This window comes from Oncorhynchus masou, chromosome 22, assembly GCF_036934945.1.
Source record: "Oncorhynchus masou masou isolate Uvic2021 chromosome 22, UVic_Omas_1.1, whole genome shotgun sequence".
NCBI lineage: Eukaryota > Metazoa > Chordata > Actinopteri > Salmoniformes > Salmonidae > Oncorhynchus > Oncorhynchus masou.
In genome coordinates, this window is record NC_088233.1 from 26,080,172 (window position 1) to 26,094,438 (window position 14,267).

The 14,267-nt window shown below is 42.7% G+C and overlaps 1 protein-coding gene across 1 annotated transcript in view; it reads left to right on the top strand.

Moving 5' to 3' along the window:
* Window positions 1–13,638, top strand: part of LOC135509240 (CD44 antigen-like) — a 38,009-nt gene extending 24,371 nt beyond the window's left edge. The window contains exons 5-8 of the mRNA XM_064929729.1: window positions 4,331–4,888; window positions 9,796–9,879; window positions 10,623–10,701; window positions 10,957–13,638. Coding sequence (XP_064785801.1) covers window positions 4,331–4,888; window positions 9,796–9,879; window positions 10,623–10,701; window positions 10,957–11,170 — 935 coding nt within the window. The 3' untranslated portion in view covers window positions 11,171–13,638. The remainder of the gene's footprint in view (window positions 1–4,330; window positions 4,889–9,795; window positions 9,880–10,622; window positions 10,702–10,956) is intronic.
* The last annotated feature ends 629 nt before the right edge of the window (window positions 13,639–14,267 follow it).

A 14,267-nucleotide genomic window follows, 5' to 3' on the forward strand; every position in this document is an offset into this window, starting at 1 on the left:
TGAGTGTATGTAAACTTCTGACCCACTGGGAATGTGATGAAAGAAATGAAAGCTGAAATAAATCTGTAACGATTCTCGTCCTCTTCTTCTGACGAGGAGTAGCAAGGATCGGACCAAAATGCAGCGTGGTATCTATCCACAAGCTTTAATGAGAATTCATTCAAAATACAAAAGAACAAGAGAATTACAATGAAAACCGAAACAATCCCGAATGGTCCAGACACTGAAACGGAAAAATAAACACCCACGAAACACAAGTGGGAAAAGGCTACCTAAGTATGATTCTCAATCAGAGACAACTAACGACACCTGCCTCTGATTGAGAACCATACCAGTGTCACGGCTTTCGTCTGTAGAAGGAGGAGCGGACCAAAATGCAGCGTGGTTGTTATTCATTTTATTTTAATAAAGAAACTATACACTGATAAACTAACAAAATAACAAACGTGCGAGAACCTAAAACAGCCCTATCTGGTGCAAAACACAGAGACAGGAACAATCACCCACAAACACACATTGAAACCCAGGCTACCGAAATATGGTTCCCAATCAGAGACAATGACTAACACCTGCCTCTGATTGAGAACCATATCAGGCCAGACATAGAAATAGACAAACAAGACATCCAACATAGAATGCCCACTCAGATCACAACCTGACCAACCAAAACATAGAAACATACAAAGTAAACTATGGCCAGGATGTGACAACCAGGCCAAATGCAAAAACACAACATAGAAAACGGAACATAGACATCCCACCCAACTCATGCCCTGACCATACTAAAACAAAGACATAACGAAGGAACTAAGGTCAGAACGTGAACAAATCATTATCTCTTCAATTATTCAGACATTTCACATTCTTAAAATAAAGTGGTGATCCTAACTGACCTAAGACGATATTTCTACTAGGATTAAATGTCAGGAATTGTGAAAAACTGAGTTTAATTGAATTTGGCCAAGGTATGCGTAAACTTCTGTCTTCAACTGTATGCTGACTTTGTGACAGTTGTGTTGTATGGGGAGGATGCTACGACACGTGACAAGTGCACAAGGTAGGTGTTCACTACAATGAACCAACATAGCCTGGGGCTACACATTAACTTTCCCTCTCCACCGTCAGTCCTTCCAGTTACTAGAGACCATGGAACTGGATGCCACATGCCAGGAGGCCGTTCAACAGCCAAAATGCCATCTGGAAATTGTTGCCGTGCATTGTCCTCATATGTACATATTTTGCTACCAACAATGGCTGGCCAGCCCATGTGGCACCTGAACTGGACTCACGTGAATCATGCATTGGTCTGGGAACCTGCAGTAATCCCAACATCCATATACGAATTGACGGTGGCAGGGGATTGACTTTGTGCACCATGTTTGACAAGCTCCACCTCCTCTGCAACCCTTTTACTGTCCATCAAAGCCGGGGGATCACCTTCAAATGTCCACCACCATTCAAAAGTTTGGGATGCTGACCTTCTAGGCAGAGTTCCTCTGTCCAGTGTCTGTGTTCCTTTGCCCATCTAATCTTTTATTTTTATTGGCCAGTCTGAAATATGGCTTTTCCTTTGCAACTCTGCATAGAAGGCCAGCATCCCAGAGTCGCTTCTTCACTGTTGACGTTGAGACTGGTGTTTTGCGGGTACTATTTAATGAAGCTGCCTTGTGAGGCATCTGTTTCTCAAACTATACACTCTAATATACTTGTCCTCTTGCTCAGTTGTGCACCGGGGCCTCCCACTCCTCTTTATATTCTGGTTAGAGCCAGTTTGCTCTATTCTGTGAAGGGAGTAGTACACAGCGTGGTACGAGATCTTCAGTTTCTTGGCATTTTCTCACATGGAATAGCCTTCATTTCTCAGAACATGAATAGACTGACGAGTTTCAGAAGAAAGTTCTTGGTTTCTGGCCATTTTGAGCCTGTCATCGAACCCACAAATGCTGATGCTCCAGATACTCAACTAGTCTAAAGAAGGAGAGTTGTATTGCTTCTTTAATCAGAACAGCAGTTTGCAAATGTGCTAACAGAATTGCAAAAGGGTTTTTTAATGATCAGTTATCCTTTTAAAATGATCAACCTGGATTATATAAACACAACGTGCCATTGGAACACAGGAGTGTTTCTTGCTGATAATGGGCCTATGCAGATGATAATGTACATCTATGTAGATATTCCATTAAAAGTCTGTCGTTTCCAGCTACAATAGTTATTTACAACCTTAACAATGCCTAACTGTATTTCTGATCAATTTGATGTTATTTTAATGGACAAAAAAATATGCATTTCTAAAACAAGGACATTTCTTACTGACCCCAAACTTTTGAATGGTAGTGTATATGTGTGTGGAGCTGTGCTATGTCCCTCACAACCAGCACTTTTTAGTCATAGTCTATGACCTAGCTACACTTTGACTAACCTCTAAGTAACCTGAGGTCACCCTCATGTCACTCTCCACATCTCCTGCTGGGCTTGCCCCAGTCTGTAATCAATGCCAACCACCCACAGTTAATATCGACAAAATTATAATTATACCTGCCTTCCAAAGTAATATAAAATCAAATGTGGCACGTGACCTGTAGGACCTTTTGCCACATTAAAGTTAAAAAAAACTCCCTCCAGAGGCCAACTAGGCACTGGGAAGATCTAAAGGCAAGTCTGTTTGTGACAGCCCTTTCACCGACTGTCCTTCACAACCAGAAAACCAACCATTCCACTACTGGAGTATCCCCAGCATCATTCAGACTGAGATAATATTCCAGTTAGTCAAAGGGTCTCTTTCGTATGCAAGCAAACTGTAGAAATGGAAACTGATCACTCCACAGCCCCAATACCCCGCCAGTCATACAGGAAGGATACTACCCTTGTCGCTGTAGCTTGCTCCGAATGACCAGTTAGCTGTGCAAGCTGGTCAGGCCTGAGAACTACAACCACCACTGGCTACTCTGTCTCCTCACCCATTGAAGGACACACTCATGTTTATGTGGCCTACCCCTCCACCCAGGCATTATTCTACACTGTTTGACTTCAAGGGGTGTGTCACAATATCTATCAATTTAACCACTTTTGCAGTCAAATTGTTTTACTCGACCATCCATTTCATATATGGGAGACATTAAAGATATTGAAAAACATGGTTGTGTTTTGTTATACCTCGGGGGTCCTTGCCACTAGCCTATTCCTCTCAATGGTGAATAAGGTGTTGTGAGGCAGAGAGGCACAGAGTGACCCAAGATTATCTGATTGTCCCCAGTGGAAAACAGGTCTAATTTGGATGAAAACAACATGGCTGACATTAGCTAGCAACCTGCCCATGGTTATTGCAGATAACTGCACAACAGACTCACTCTGAATGTGCTTTACAACCGCCTGAAATTGACTGAATTTGGGTCTGTCAATTAGCAAATATTTATTCAACTGCCGACTGTCCTCCAAAAGTAGCTTAATATCTCTTACACATCCAGGGCAGCAGGTATCCTAGTCGCTAGGGCGTTGGGAAAAATCTGTCAAAGTGCCCTTGAGCAAGGCACTTAACCCTACTGGCTCCAGGGTTGCTGTTGATAGTGGCCTTGCTGTGATCGACGAGGTTGTCTCCGGGGGAGTGGGATAAAAAACAAATGTACAATTCACATATGCATATTAATATACACATTCACATGTGTGAAATAGGACAAATATACTGTAACCACAGTCTTAATAAAAGGGAGATAGATATGAATTGCTGTCTCAACAGACATCTTTTATATGATATGATTTATTGGTAATTTGATCTTCCATGTTCTCATTTCCTCCAGAAACAGTACAGTAAACGCATGTGGAAATGACTGTGTAACTCGTTGTAATGACCGGTAAACAGATCATTACACTCTGGTACACAACAGATGATGTCATAGGTTACATAATGGATGTCAAAAGATAGGCGTGAGATCGCTTATCACCGTAATGATATCCACTTGGAAACTTTCACTGGCCAGGCAGTCTTGGCAGACACAAACAAAAGCTATCAATCACCTACCTGACAGGCTATTCAACTCCAGGTCAATTACAGGGCTGTCTCTCTTGTCTCCACAAGCTTCCATCTCTTCTCCATTCCTTTATGGTAATCACTGCTCTATACAGTAGGTGATTGGACAGATGAAAGCATGTCTACCCCCCCATTGCTTTCACCAATCCAACCTTGACAGATTTGGGATAACCTCTTGGAATGAGGGGATGTGTTTTGTGAATAATAGTTTTATATAGTTATAATTTGATATAGTTATAGTTTTATAACAGTTTTAATATCAGAACTGGTCTCAAGCATCTATCTTTCTGGTCTGTTATCCCACAGGTGAAGCCACAGAGCAGCCTAAGACAGAGGAGGTCCCAGAGGAGAAGACAGACATCCAGACATATGCCCCAGCAGTGGTGGAGGACCAGGACCAGGTACAGCCAGAGGCCACAGAGGGAACCCCAGAGGACAGGGCCCAGCCTGAGGACAGAGCAAGCACAGAGCCTGACACAGTGGATACCACCTCTGCACCTGAGAAACAGGGAGCCGAGAGCATCGCTGAGGGAGTTGAGGAAGTGGACCCGACCCAACCTGCATCCACTGAGGAACCAACATCTGGGGCTGGGGGTGAGGCCTCAGAGGGGGCAGACACAGAGAGCCCTGGTGGAGAGGAAGAGCAGACTGAGGGGGATGAGACCCAGTCAGCCGGCCGCACTGGGGTGCTGGCCACTGAGATGGAGGACACCACCGGGTCTGGGATGCAACCGACTGGCGCTGAGGAGGGGGCCTCTTCTATTGCACCACCTGTTGGACAGCCAGGAGAACCACAGGGCTCAGCCAGCGAGGAGGATGTGCAGGAGATAGTGCCAGAGCAGGAGGAGGAGGAGGGGGTAGAGGGTAAGCAATTATTCTGTTTGTTACATTCATAATATCACATACAGAATACTGTTTTTTGCTTTGGTCACTCAGTTGGGTATCATAAACATAATTATAATGACAATGTATTTAATTTAAATAGCACACTTTAAAATACGAACACATCTCAAGTAAATCATATATCATGTCAGAACAGAGAAACATAAGAGGTACAAAACAAGTGCCTGGCATTACCCTGCAACAATCATACTTTTCATATATGATTTCTGTGACAGGATGAATGAAAAGCTTTCCCTGAGCCTAAAAATAGCAGTTGTGATACTCAAGGGCAGGATGTCCCCCTGTACATTTTGGTCCTAATGCAGATGCCAAACATTCTGCTGCTGCTGCAAAATGTTGAACCAGCAACCTTTTCCAGTCAGTGTGGTATGTATAAATGTTTACATGAGGTGTTCCTCTTTAGACCCCTGGTTACACCCCAGAGAGAGGAAATTGGTGGAATGTGGTTCGGAAGCCTAAACTAAAGATACATTCTGTGTTTATCTCAACTAGCCTTTTTTGCTTCCACACAAAGATGAATTTAGCTACGTTTTTGTAAACAAAAGTATAAGCACCACCAAAACAAATTGACACATCTCCATGATGAAACGTTTGATACTATGACATTCATCTATGATGACAGAAAAGGTTTTAAAAATTTTACAAAATGTTAAAAGATGTATCAACTGATGTGTACATCTTCAGTTGTATCATTAATCAAATCCATTTAATAACTGGCTGAGTCTTGCCAGAATCACGACAACACATATCTATATAACATCACTGCCCTCTGGCTATACTGTACAACTGTTTCCAAGGCGACTCAAAAATCTGTGCTTTCAAGGTGATTAATTTAATCATATCAATCTCTAAATATACATCTCCGTGTTCGTCATTCTCCTCAACACTTTTGTCAAGACACATTATTATGCAATCTCTAATACAGTCTTCTCTGACTGTAATAATTAGCACCATCTTTACCTGTTTTTATCTTTACATAAATAGTAAGTATCCTTTACATTTCCTTGAAAGTGCTTAGTCAGAACTCAGAGAAGGATACTTAGAACAGATAGCCTACCACCCACATACAGCAATTTGGTCAGACTCTGGGAAGTTAAAGAACTAACTTCGCCCCCTGGTGTTGGGGTGTGAAAAAGATTGTGGATTAAACCTCCAATTTCCACTCTTGTTTGTATTGTAATATCTGTGTGCATTTAGAGTTATGTAAGAAGACATGTGGCACTAGGTATAAAAGATATATCCAACTTTATATTAAAATATTCAAGTGCAAGGAATCATTTGCATAGTCAGCTCTATGGTAAAGTGTCATGCCCTGACCATAGATAGCCCTTGTTTCTCTATGGTGTCGTAGGTCAGGGCGTGACTAGAGGGTATTCTAGTTTATCAATTCTATGTTGTGTTCTAGTTTATATTTTCTATGTTGGTGTTTTGTAGGATTCCCAATTAGAGCCAGCTGGTAATCATTGTCTCTAATTGGGGATCATATTTAAGTAGCTATTTTTCCCACCTGTGTTTGTGGGATATTGTTTTATGTTTGTGCATGTGCACCACGTAGTCACGTTTAGTTGTTAGTTTATTGATATATTTTGTTTTGTTTAAGTTTCTCTTTGAATTAAATATGTGGAACTTAACATCCGCTGCGCTTTGGTCCCGTTCTTACGACAGCCGGGACATAAAGTTGTAGTTTGGTGACACTTTCAAATAAAATAAGCACTCAGATTGACCACCATTCATGAAGAAATATTCCATGGAGGCTTGAAAGTTTGTCTTTCTCTGTGTGTCCTCTCCTCTGTGGAGTTTGTTTGAAGAAGGCTCCCCCTCTTGTGACCGGATGAGGGAGAGTGTGAAAGAGAGGAGAGAAAGAGAGGAGCACTAGTACACCACTGACTGTGCCTCAGCATGATTCTTCCTCTCAACTCCCCATCTGTACTGGATCAAATTCTCAATACAAGAACTCTATATAAACTATCTCTGCATCCAATGATTTAATGTAATACACAGACCCTTTCAACACAGTAGCTAATATTTGGGTCCAATGCTCCTATAGTGTATTCCTATGGGGCATCAACTTGTATTTTGAAGCACTGAATCATTCAGTCAAATCTATCTTAATAATGGTGTGTTTGTGCACTACTGTGCACCACTGAGATTCACATTAGTCCTGAATAGTGAATAGTGTAAGCAAGTTGTGTTATAATATAACAACTGCTGGCCCACAGCCTTTTATTATTCATTACATTATAATTGGATTCTTATTCATTAGATGTATTTCTGTATTGAGATTATTTAATGCAGGGGTGTCAAACACATTCCACGGAGGGCAGAGTGTCTGCGGGTTTTTGTTTTTTTCTTTCAGTTATGACCTACTATAAACAACCAGGTGAGGGGAGTTCCTTACTTATTAGCTACCATAATTCATCAATCAAATACAAGGGTGAGCTAAAACCTGCAGACGCCCGTGCCCTCCTTGGAATGAGTTTGACACCTGTGATCCAATGAGACAGTTTAGAAGTAGAGGGGGAGGCAAGGAGGGATAGGACAGGAGACACAGTAGGACGTGTGGACGTAGGGATAGGACAGGAGACACAGTAGGAAGTGTGGACGTAGGGATACAACAGGAGACACAGTAGGAAGTGTGGATGTAGGGATACAACAGGAGACACAGTAGGAAGTGTGGACGTAGGGATAGGACAGGAGACACAGTAGGACGTGTGGACGTAGGGATAGGACAGGAGACACAGTAGGAAGTGTGGATGTAGGTATAGGACAGGAGACACAGTAGGAAGTGTGGATGTAGGTATAGGACAGGAAACACAGTAGGAAGTGTGGAAGTAGGGATAGGACAGGAGACACAGTAGGAAGTGTGGATGTAGGTATAGGACAGGAAACACAGTAGGAAGTGTGGAAGTAGGGATAGGACAGGAGACACAGTAGGACGTGTGGACGTAGGGATACGACATACGACAGGAGACACAGTAGGAAGTGTAGACCTAGGGATAGGACAGGAGACACAGTAGGAAGTGTAGACCTAGGGATAGGACAGGAGACACAGTAGGAAGTGTGGACGTAGGGATACGACAGGAGACACAGTAGGACGTGTGGACGTAGGGATACGACAGGAGACACAGTAGGAAGTGTAGACCTAGGGATAGGACAGGAGACACAGTAGGAAGTGTGGACGTAGGGATACGACAGGAGACACAGTAGGAAGTGTAGACCTAGGGATAGGACAGGAGACACAGTAGGAAGTGTAGACCTAGGGATAGGACAGGAGACACAGTAGGAAGTGTGGACGTAGGGATACGACAGGAGACACAGTAGGACGTGTGGACGTAGGGATACGACAGGAGACACAGTAGGAGGTGTAGACCTAGGGATAGGACAGGAGACACAGTAGGAAGTGTAGACCTAGGGATAGGACAGGAGACACAGTAGGACGTGTGGACGTAGGGATACGACAGGAGACACAGTAGGACGTGTGGACGTAGGGATACGACAGGAGACACAGTAGGAAGTGTAGACCTAGGGATAGGACAGGAGACACAGTAGGAAGTGTAGACCTAGGGATAGGACAGGAGACACAGTAGGAAGTGTGGACGTAGGGATACGACAGGAGACACAGTAGGACGTGTGGACGTAGGGATACGACAGGAGACACAGTAGGAAGTGTAGACCTAGGGATAGGACAGGAGACACAGTAGGAAGTGTAGACCTAGGGATAGGACAGGAGACACAGTAGGAAGTGTGGACGTAGGGATACGACAGGAGACACAGTAGGAAGTGTAGACCTAGGGATAGGACAGGAGACACAGTAGGAAGTGTAGACCTAGGGATAGGACAGGAGACACAGTAGGACGTGTGGACGTAGGGATACGACAGGAGACACAGTAGGACGTGTGGACGTAGGGATACGACAGGAGACACAGTAGGAAGTGTGGACGTAGGGATACAACAGGAGACACAGTAGGAAGTGTAGACCTAGGGATAGGACAGGAGACACAGTAGGACGTGTGGATGTAGGGATACGACAGGAGACACAGTAGGAAGTGTGGACGTAGGGATAGGACAGGAGACACAGTAGGACGTGTGGATGTAGGGATACAACAGGAGACACAGTAGGAAGTGTGGACGTAGGGATAGGACAGGAGACACAGTATGAAGTGTGGACGTAGGGATAGGACAGGAGACACAGTAGGAAGTGTGGACGTAGGGATCGATCTGGTAGAGGATGTATTGCTATGGGGGGAATGACACCCCAAAATGGGCACTACTTTCCACCAGAGCCCTGTGTGAGAAATAGGGTGGCATTGATTTACCCTATGAGATACTAATCAGATAAACAATGTCACTTTAATAACAGCAATAACTCATCAACTCATCAATTACTTTGCAATGAAATGTTGGCATTTGCTCTCAGGTGCCAACTCTGCCCCAACGAGACAGTTCCACATTCCTTAGTAGGTTCAGTTCATTCCACAGCTATAACATCAGCCCTGTTGTAAGCACATGATTCCTGGTCATCACATGATAGTGTTATACATCATCACATGATAGTGTTATACATCATCACATGATAGTGTTATACATCATCACATGACATTGTACAAAATCACAGTCTGTCAGTGCTCATACCCAGGCAGTCTGTCTGATTGACAAGATGGACACAGGTCTTCATCACACTTTAGTGTGATAACCAAGCACTATTATTGGGGCCTACTGCACTCTCTCCAGGGTCTCTGTGTGTGTTTCCTGGGTGGACGTGTATGGCATCTGATGACACCACTTGACATCTTTGTGTAATTCATTTGTGAGGCATCAGAGACGTTTGTTTAACACTGTATCTCATTGTTCTCCCCATCTATTCCCAGATCAGCCCATTCCCAGGGGGAGGATGAATCCAGGTGAGGGAGTAGCCCCTCCTCCAGCCGGGAAGGAGAATAGTAGCACACCCGGTGAGTGGCCCACTACCCCTAATATCTCTACCAGTAGTATTACTACTATTATTGTACATGTCATGAGTGATTAGTTGAATCATGGCCATGTAATTACAATGTATTATATGGTTTAATTCAGCGATTCTCAATTGGTGGGTCGTAAACCAAATTTGGGTCGCGGGAGGTTTTGTGTGGGTCGCGGGTGTCTGAGTTTTTGTTAATGAAAAGAAAACCCAGTCTGAACTTGAAATGACTTAAACCAGGTAGAATGTGTGTAGAAATGATAATGAACTTACATGTTTAAACAATTTATCTTCAATCACAGTATTTTCAGTACAGAGCTATTAGCAGCGCTATGGTTGATTGTGTGGTCTTAAATTAGTGAGTTTATTAACAGTCAACATCAAGAATATGGGCAAAATGTAATTATTGACAATGATAGATGTGGGAATGTTGTTTCCTTGTCATACAGTTGGTACATTTAATATCAATATAGCATTACAAATAATTGTCCAGATTGTATTTTGACGATTCTTTTTAGCAATGCGAAACCAGTTGAGAACCACTGGTTTAATGTATTCATAATGTATTCATAATGTATTCATAATGTATTCATAATTGAGCAAACCATTTCATTTATATAGCACTTCTCAAAGCACTTTGCATTGTAAAGGGGCATATGCTACACCTCCAAGTGAGAGACATTATAGACATGAATTATTAATGTTATTCAACCTTTCTCATTTCTTTCCTTTGTGCAGATTGGCTGATCATTGTGGGAGTGGTTGCGGCAGTGGGCGCTATTCTCCTCGTGTGTGCTGCTGTGGCCAAGCGGAAGAGGTAGGTCTCATTTCACCAATTGGAATTCTGATCAATAATTAACTGTGTGCATTACTCCCTCTCTCTGTCCGTTAGCTGGTGTGAGTATCCTAATGTGTACACTGCTTCCTCCCTCTGTCTGTTAGGTGTTGACAGTATCCTAATGCTAATGTGTTCACTGATTGCTCTCTGTCTGTTAGCTGGTGACAGTATTCTAATGTGTTCACTGCTCTCTCTCTCTCTCTCTCTCTCTCTCTCTCTCTCTCTGGCTGTTAGCTGGTGCGGTCAGCAGCAGACCCTGATGATCACCAACAAGGATGGTAGTGACGGGAATGGGGCGGTGGCGTCTGTGGCTAGCTCCCGCGCCCAGGAGAGAGAGCAGGAGATGGTGACCCTGATGAACAAAGAGAAGATCCAGGAAAACGGCAACACAGAGGAGTTCACCGTCATCACACTGGATGAGTCCCCAGAGAAAGGACAGCTGGCATGAGAGAGGAGAGGAGGACAAGGAGGAGAAGAGAGAGGGGACAGAAGGATAGAGAAAGATGAGTAGCTATGGGGGTGCTGACACCGGGGCAGGACTAGAGAAGGTCTGGCTGGGGGTGTAGATGGACACTTTGGCCTGCTACCAAGAAGAATGACACATTGAACATGCCAGCTGGGGTTGGGTGGGGGATTTGTAAATGTAAGGGATGGTTAATACTCTATTGATTCTGTTGTTGTATTCTGGGGAGAATGGCTGGTTTGTCCCACCTTGCTACTAAGGTGCAATATCGGAAACTGGCCCTGTCCTTTGCCTGTCTCTCAGATGGGCTAGCTAGACTGTTAAAGCCAATATGAGCAGAATGCTACTTTCTACCCTGTTATGTCAGGTATGTGGTTAGGATTGGATAGTTCCCAGTCCTAGGGTTTGGACTGAGTCGCTACATCTGGGGTGTCAAGCCAGGCTTCATACACACATGCTGATATTCACCCCTGCCTTTCAATCAGTGTCTAATCTAAATCTGAGAAAATCAGTCTGGCTTCTCTAGCCAATCAGTAACATTAATTCAATAATAACAGGTTGAAATTTAACCCTACATACCCTGTGACACTGGGGGACTGGAGGTTGACATCCCTGCTCTATGCCGGGATCTGAGTGGAGATGTTGAATAGGTGTGTGCGTGTGTGTGTGTGTGTGTGTGTGTGTGTGTGTGTGTGTGTGTGTGTGTGTGTGTGTGTGTGTGTGTGTGTGTGTGTGTGTGTGTGTGTGTGTGTGTGTGTGTGTGTGTGTGTGTGTGTGTGTGTGTGTGTGTGTGTGTGTGTGTGTGTGTGTGCACAGTATGTACCGTATGTATGTGTGAGGGGAGAGAGGAAGGGTGTTGATAAAGGCACAGGGGTGTGGGTGGGAGTTTTTAAAGGTGGGGGGTGGGGGTTTTGGTTTGCCCACCAAGACCAGTCGGGGGTTGAGGGTTAGGTTGAGGGGAAGGATATTGTTGATAGTGTGTCACTTGAAGCTTTTGAGGAATTGAGTTGGAAAAACAGGCGTGCAGAAATGTGAAAACTAAAGAGACGTCGTCAAATAATTTGGCTGGATGTTCATGGGATTAATATTGTTTATTATGGATAAGTAAACGTGGGACGTTGTGGCCCACTGATGTCTATGCTCTTTATCATTCCCCTGTTTTCTTTCAATATTAACCCTTTGTATATTTCAGTTCTTTCCTGTGGATTGGGATTTTGTTTTTACAAGAAAACACAACGAGATGTTAGTATTTTAATTAATGCAGTTTGGATTTTTCTTGCTATTTTTGCTTCTGTATATAATGTACACGTATTTTCCAAATGCCTTTGCAACAGTTGTCATTCATCTTTTTTGGCATGCAATGCCCTTTAATGAATAAATAAAAGCTGTCATATTTGAGAATTATTTAAACAAATTCAGAACCTATGGTCTTTAATTGTGATAGAACATTTGCAATAGTCAGAGTAGATATTGTATGAATCAACTTCATGTATAGTATTCAAGACTGTGCATTTTAAAAACCTTTTTTTATGATGTCTATTAACATGGTCTGTATAAATAATACATTCATGTTGAGTAGCGCATGGGATTATATGGAATATCAACAGCTTTCGGAGAATAGATGCAATGGTCAGATGTGGATGTTGGAGTACACGTATCACATGTACTTACCATATAAGTCACCTTATATGCTATATTGACAGAAATGTGCCATTTACAATGACCTAGAATTGTGTAGTAATGCATTACACTGTGATGGAACCTAATAACTGTTGCGGCCAACATGAAAATCAATGTACAATCCTGAGGAGTGACCGCGTCCCTCACTGACAAAATAATTGATTTGGCTGGACACACTGACAACAACACATGATCTGGACACAGATATTACAGTAATGGGCATAACAGTAGAACTCCAAGCACAACTTTGGATTCTACTTCTCTGGGCTCCTTTGTAACAAAGCAGCAGAGGCCATCATATTTCTGTGGCTTTCCCTGTTATGTGCACCAGAGAGAGGGAGGTTGATGAATTCATGTGTCTCTGGCTCTGAGCTCTGTGTCTCCATAACGATCAAGGTCCCAATGTGCCCATTGCTCCACACCTCCATCTGATTACATTATAATCTTTATGCTGTCTCTTTCTTTCATAGGCAAATCACTTTTATGTGTCTGTGGATATTATGTGGATATTATGAATCCTCTCATATCAGTTTGACAGTACATTTGTCATGCCTTTTGAGTAAGCGGCATGACAAATGTGTGTCCCAGCTTTTTTGTGTGGCTTTTTGCCTCTGCTTTTGTTCCTCTCCGATCTTGCTCTCATTTGATTCACTTTGAGGAAAATTAGAAAATGTATTAGGGTAGGAGTGTGTAATGATGAATTAATAAAACATTGTTAATGGGAAAATATGTGTAAAGTCATGGATTAAATAAATGTGTATAGAGGAAATGTTTGATTGTGGTGTTCATTCAGCAGGCAGGAGGGAGGGAGGGAATGGAGAGAAAAGGGGTTGCTCGGGAGAAGGAGAAAGTATGGTTGCCATGGTATCCCAGTCATGATGCAAGAGTATGTTTTTACCCAGGCAAGACAGAGAGACAGTAAGACAAAGAAAGCCATTTTGAAAGCTGGAAAGGCCATGTTCTTGTAGATGTAATCACAGACACTGTGATTCCATCTTGAAAGGTTAAACCAGTCTCATATAGTGACTTCAGCTAAGTCATCTAATATTCTAAAATAGTATCAGTGTCTTGAGAAATGATTAACACCCTTTGATTTACGCTTTGTTGTCTTACAAATGTGGGATTAAAACTGACTAAATTGTCAAAGATCTACACAAAATACTTTAATGTCAAAGTGGAAGAAACATTTTATATTTTAATAAAACACAAATACATGTTGATTAGATATGTATTCAACCCCCTGAGTCAATAAATGTTAGAATCACCTTTGGATTAGATTTAGACTCGTGTTTTAGGTTATTGTTGAAAAGTATATTCCATTTATTTTAGTTGTAAAAGAACTCCCTAGGCCTTGCCAATGACAAGCATACCCATAACAGGATGTAGCCACCACCATTCATTT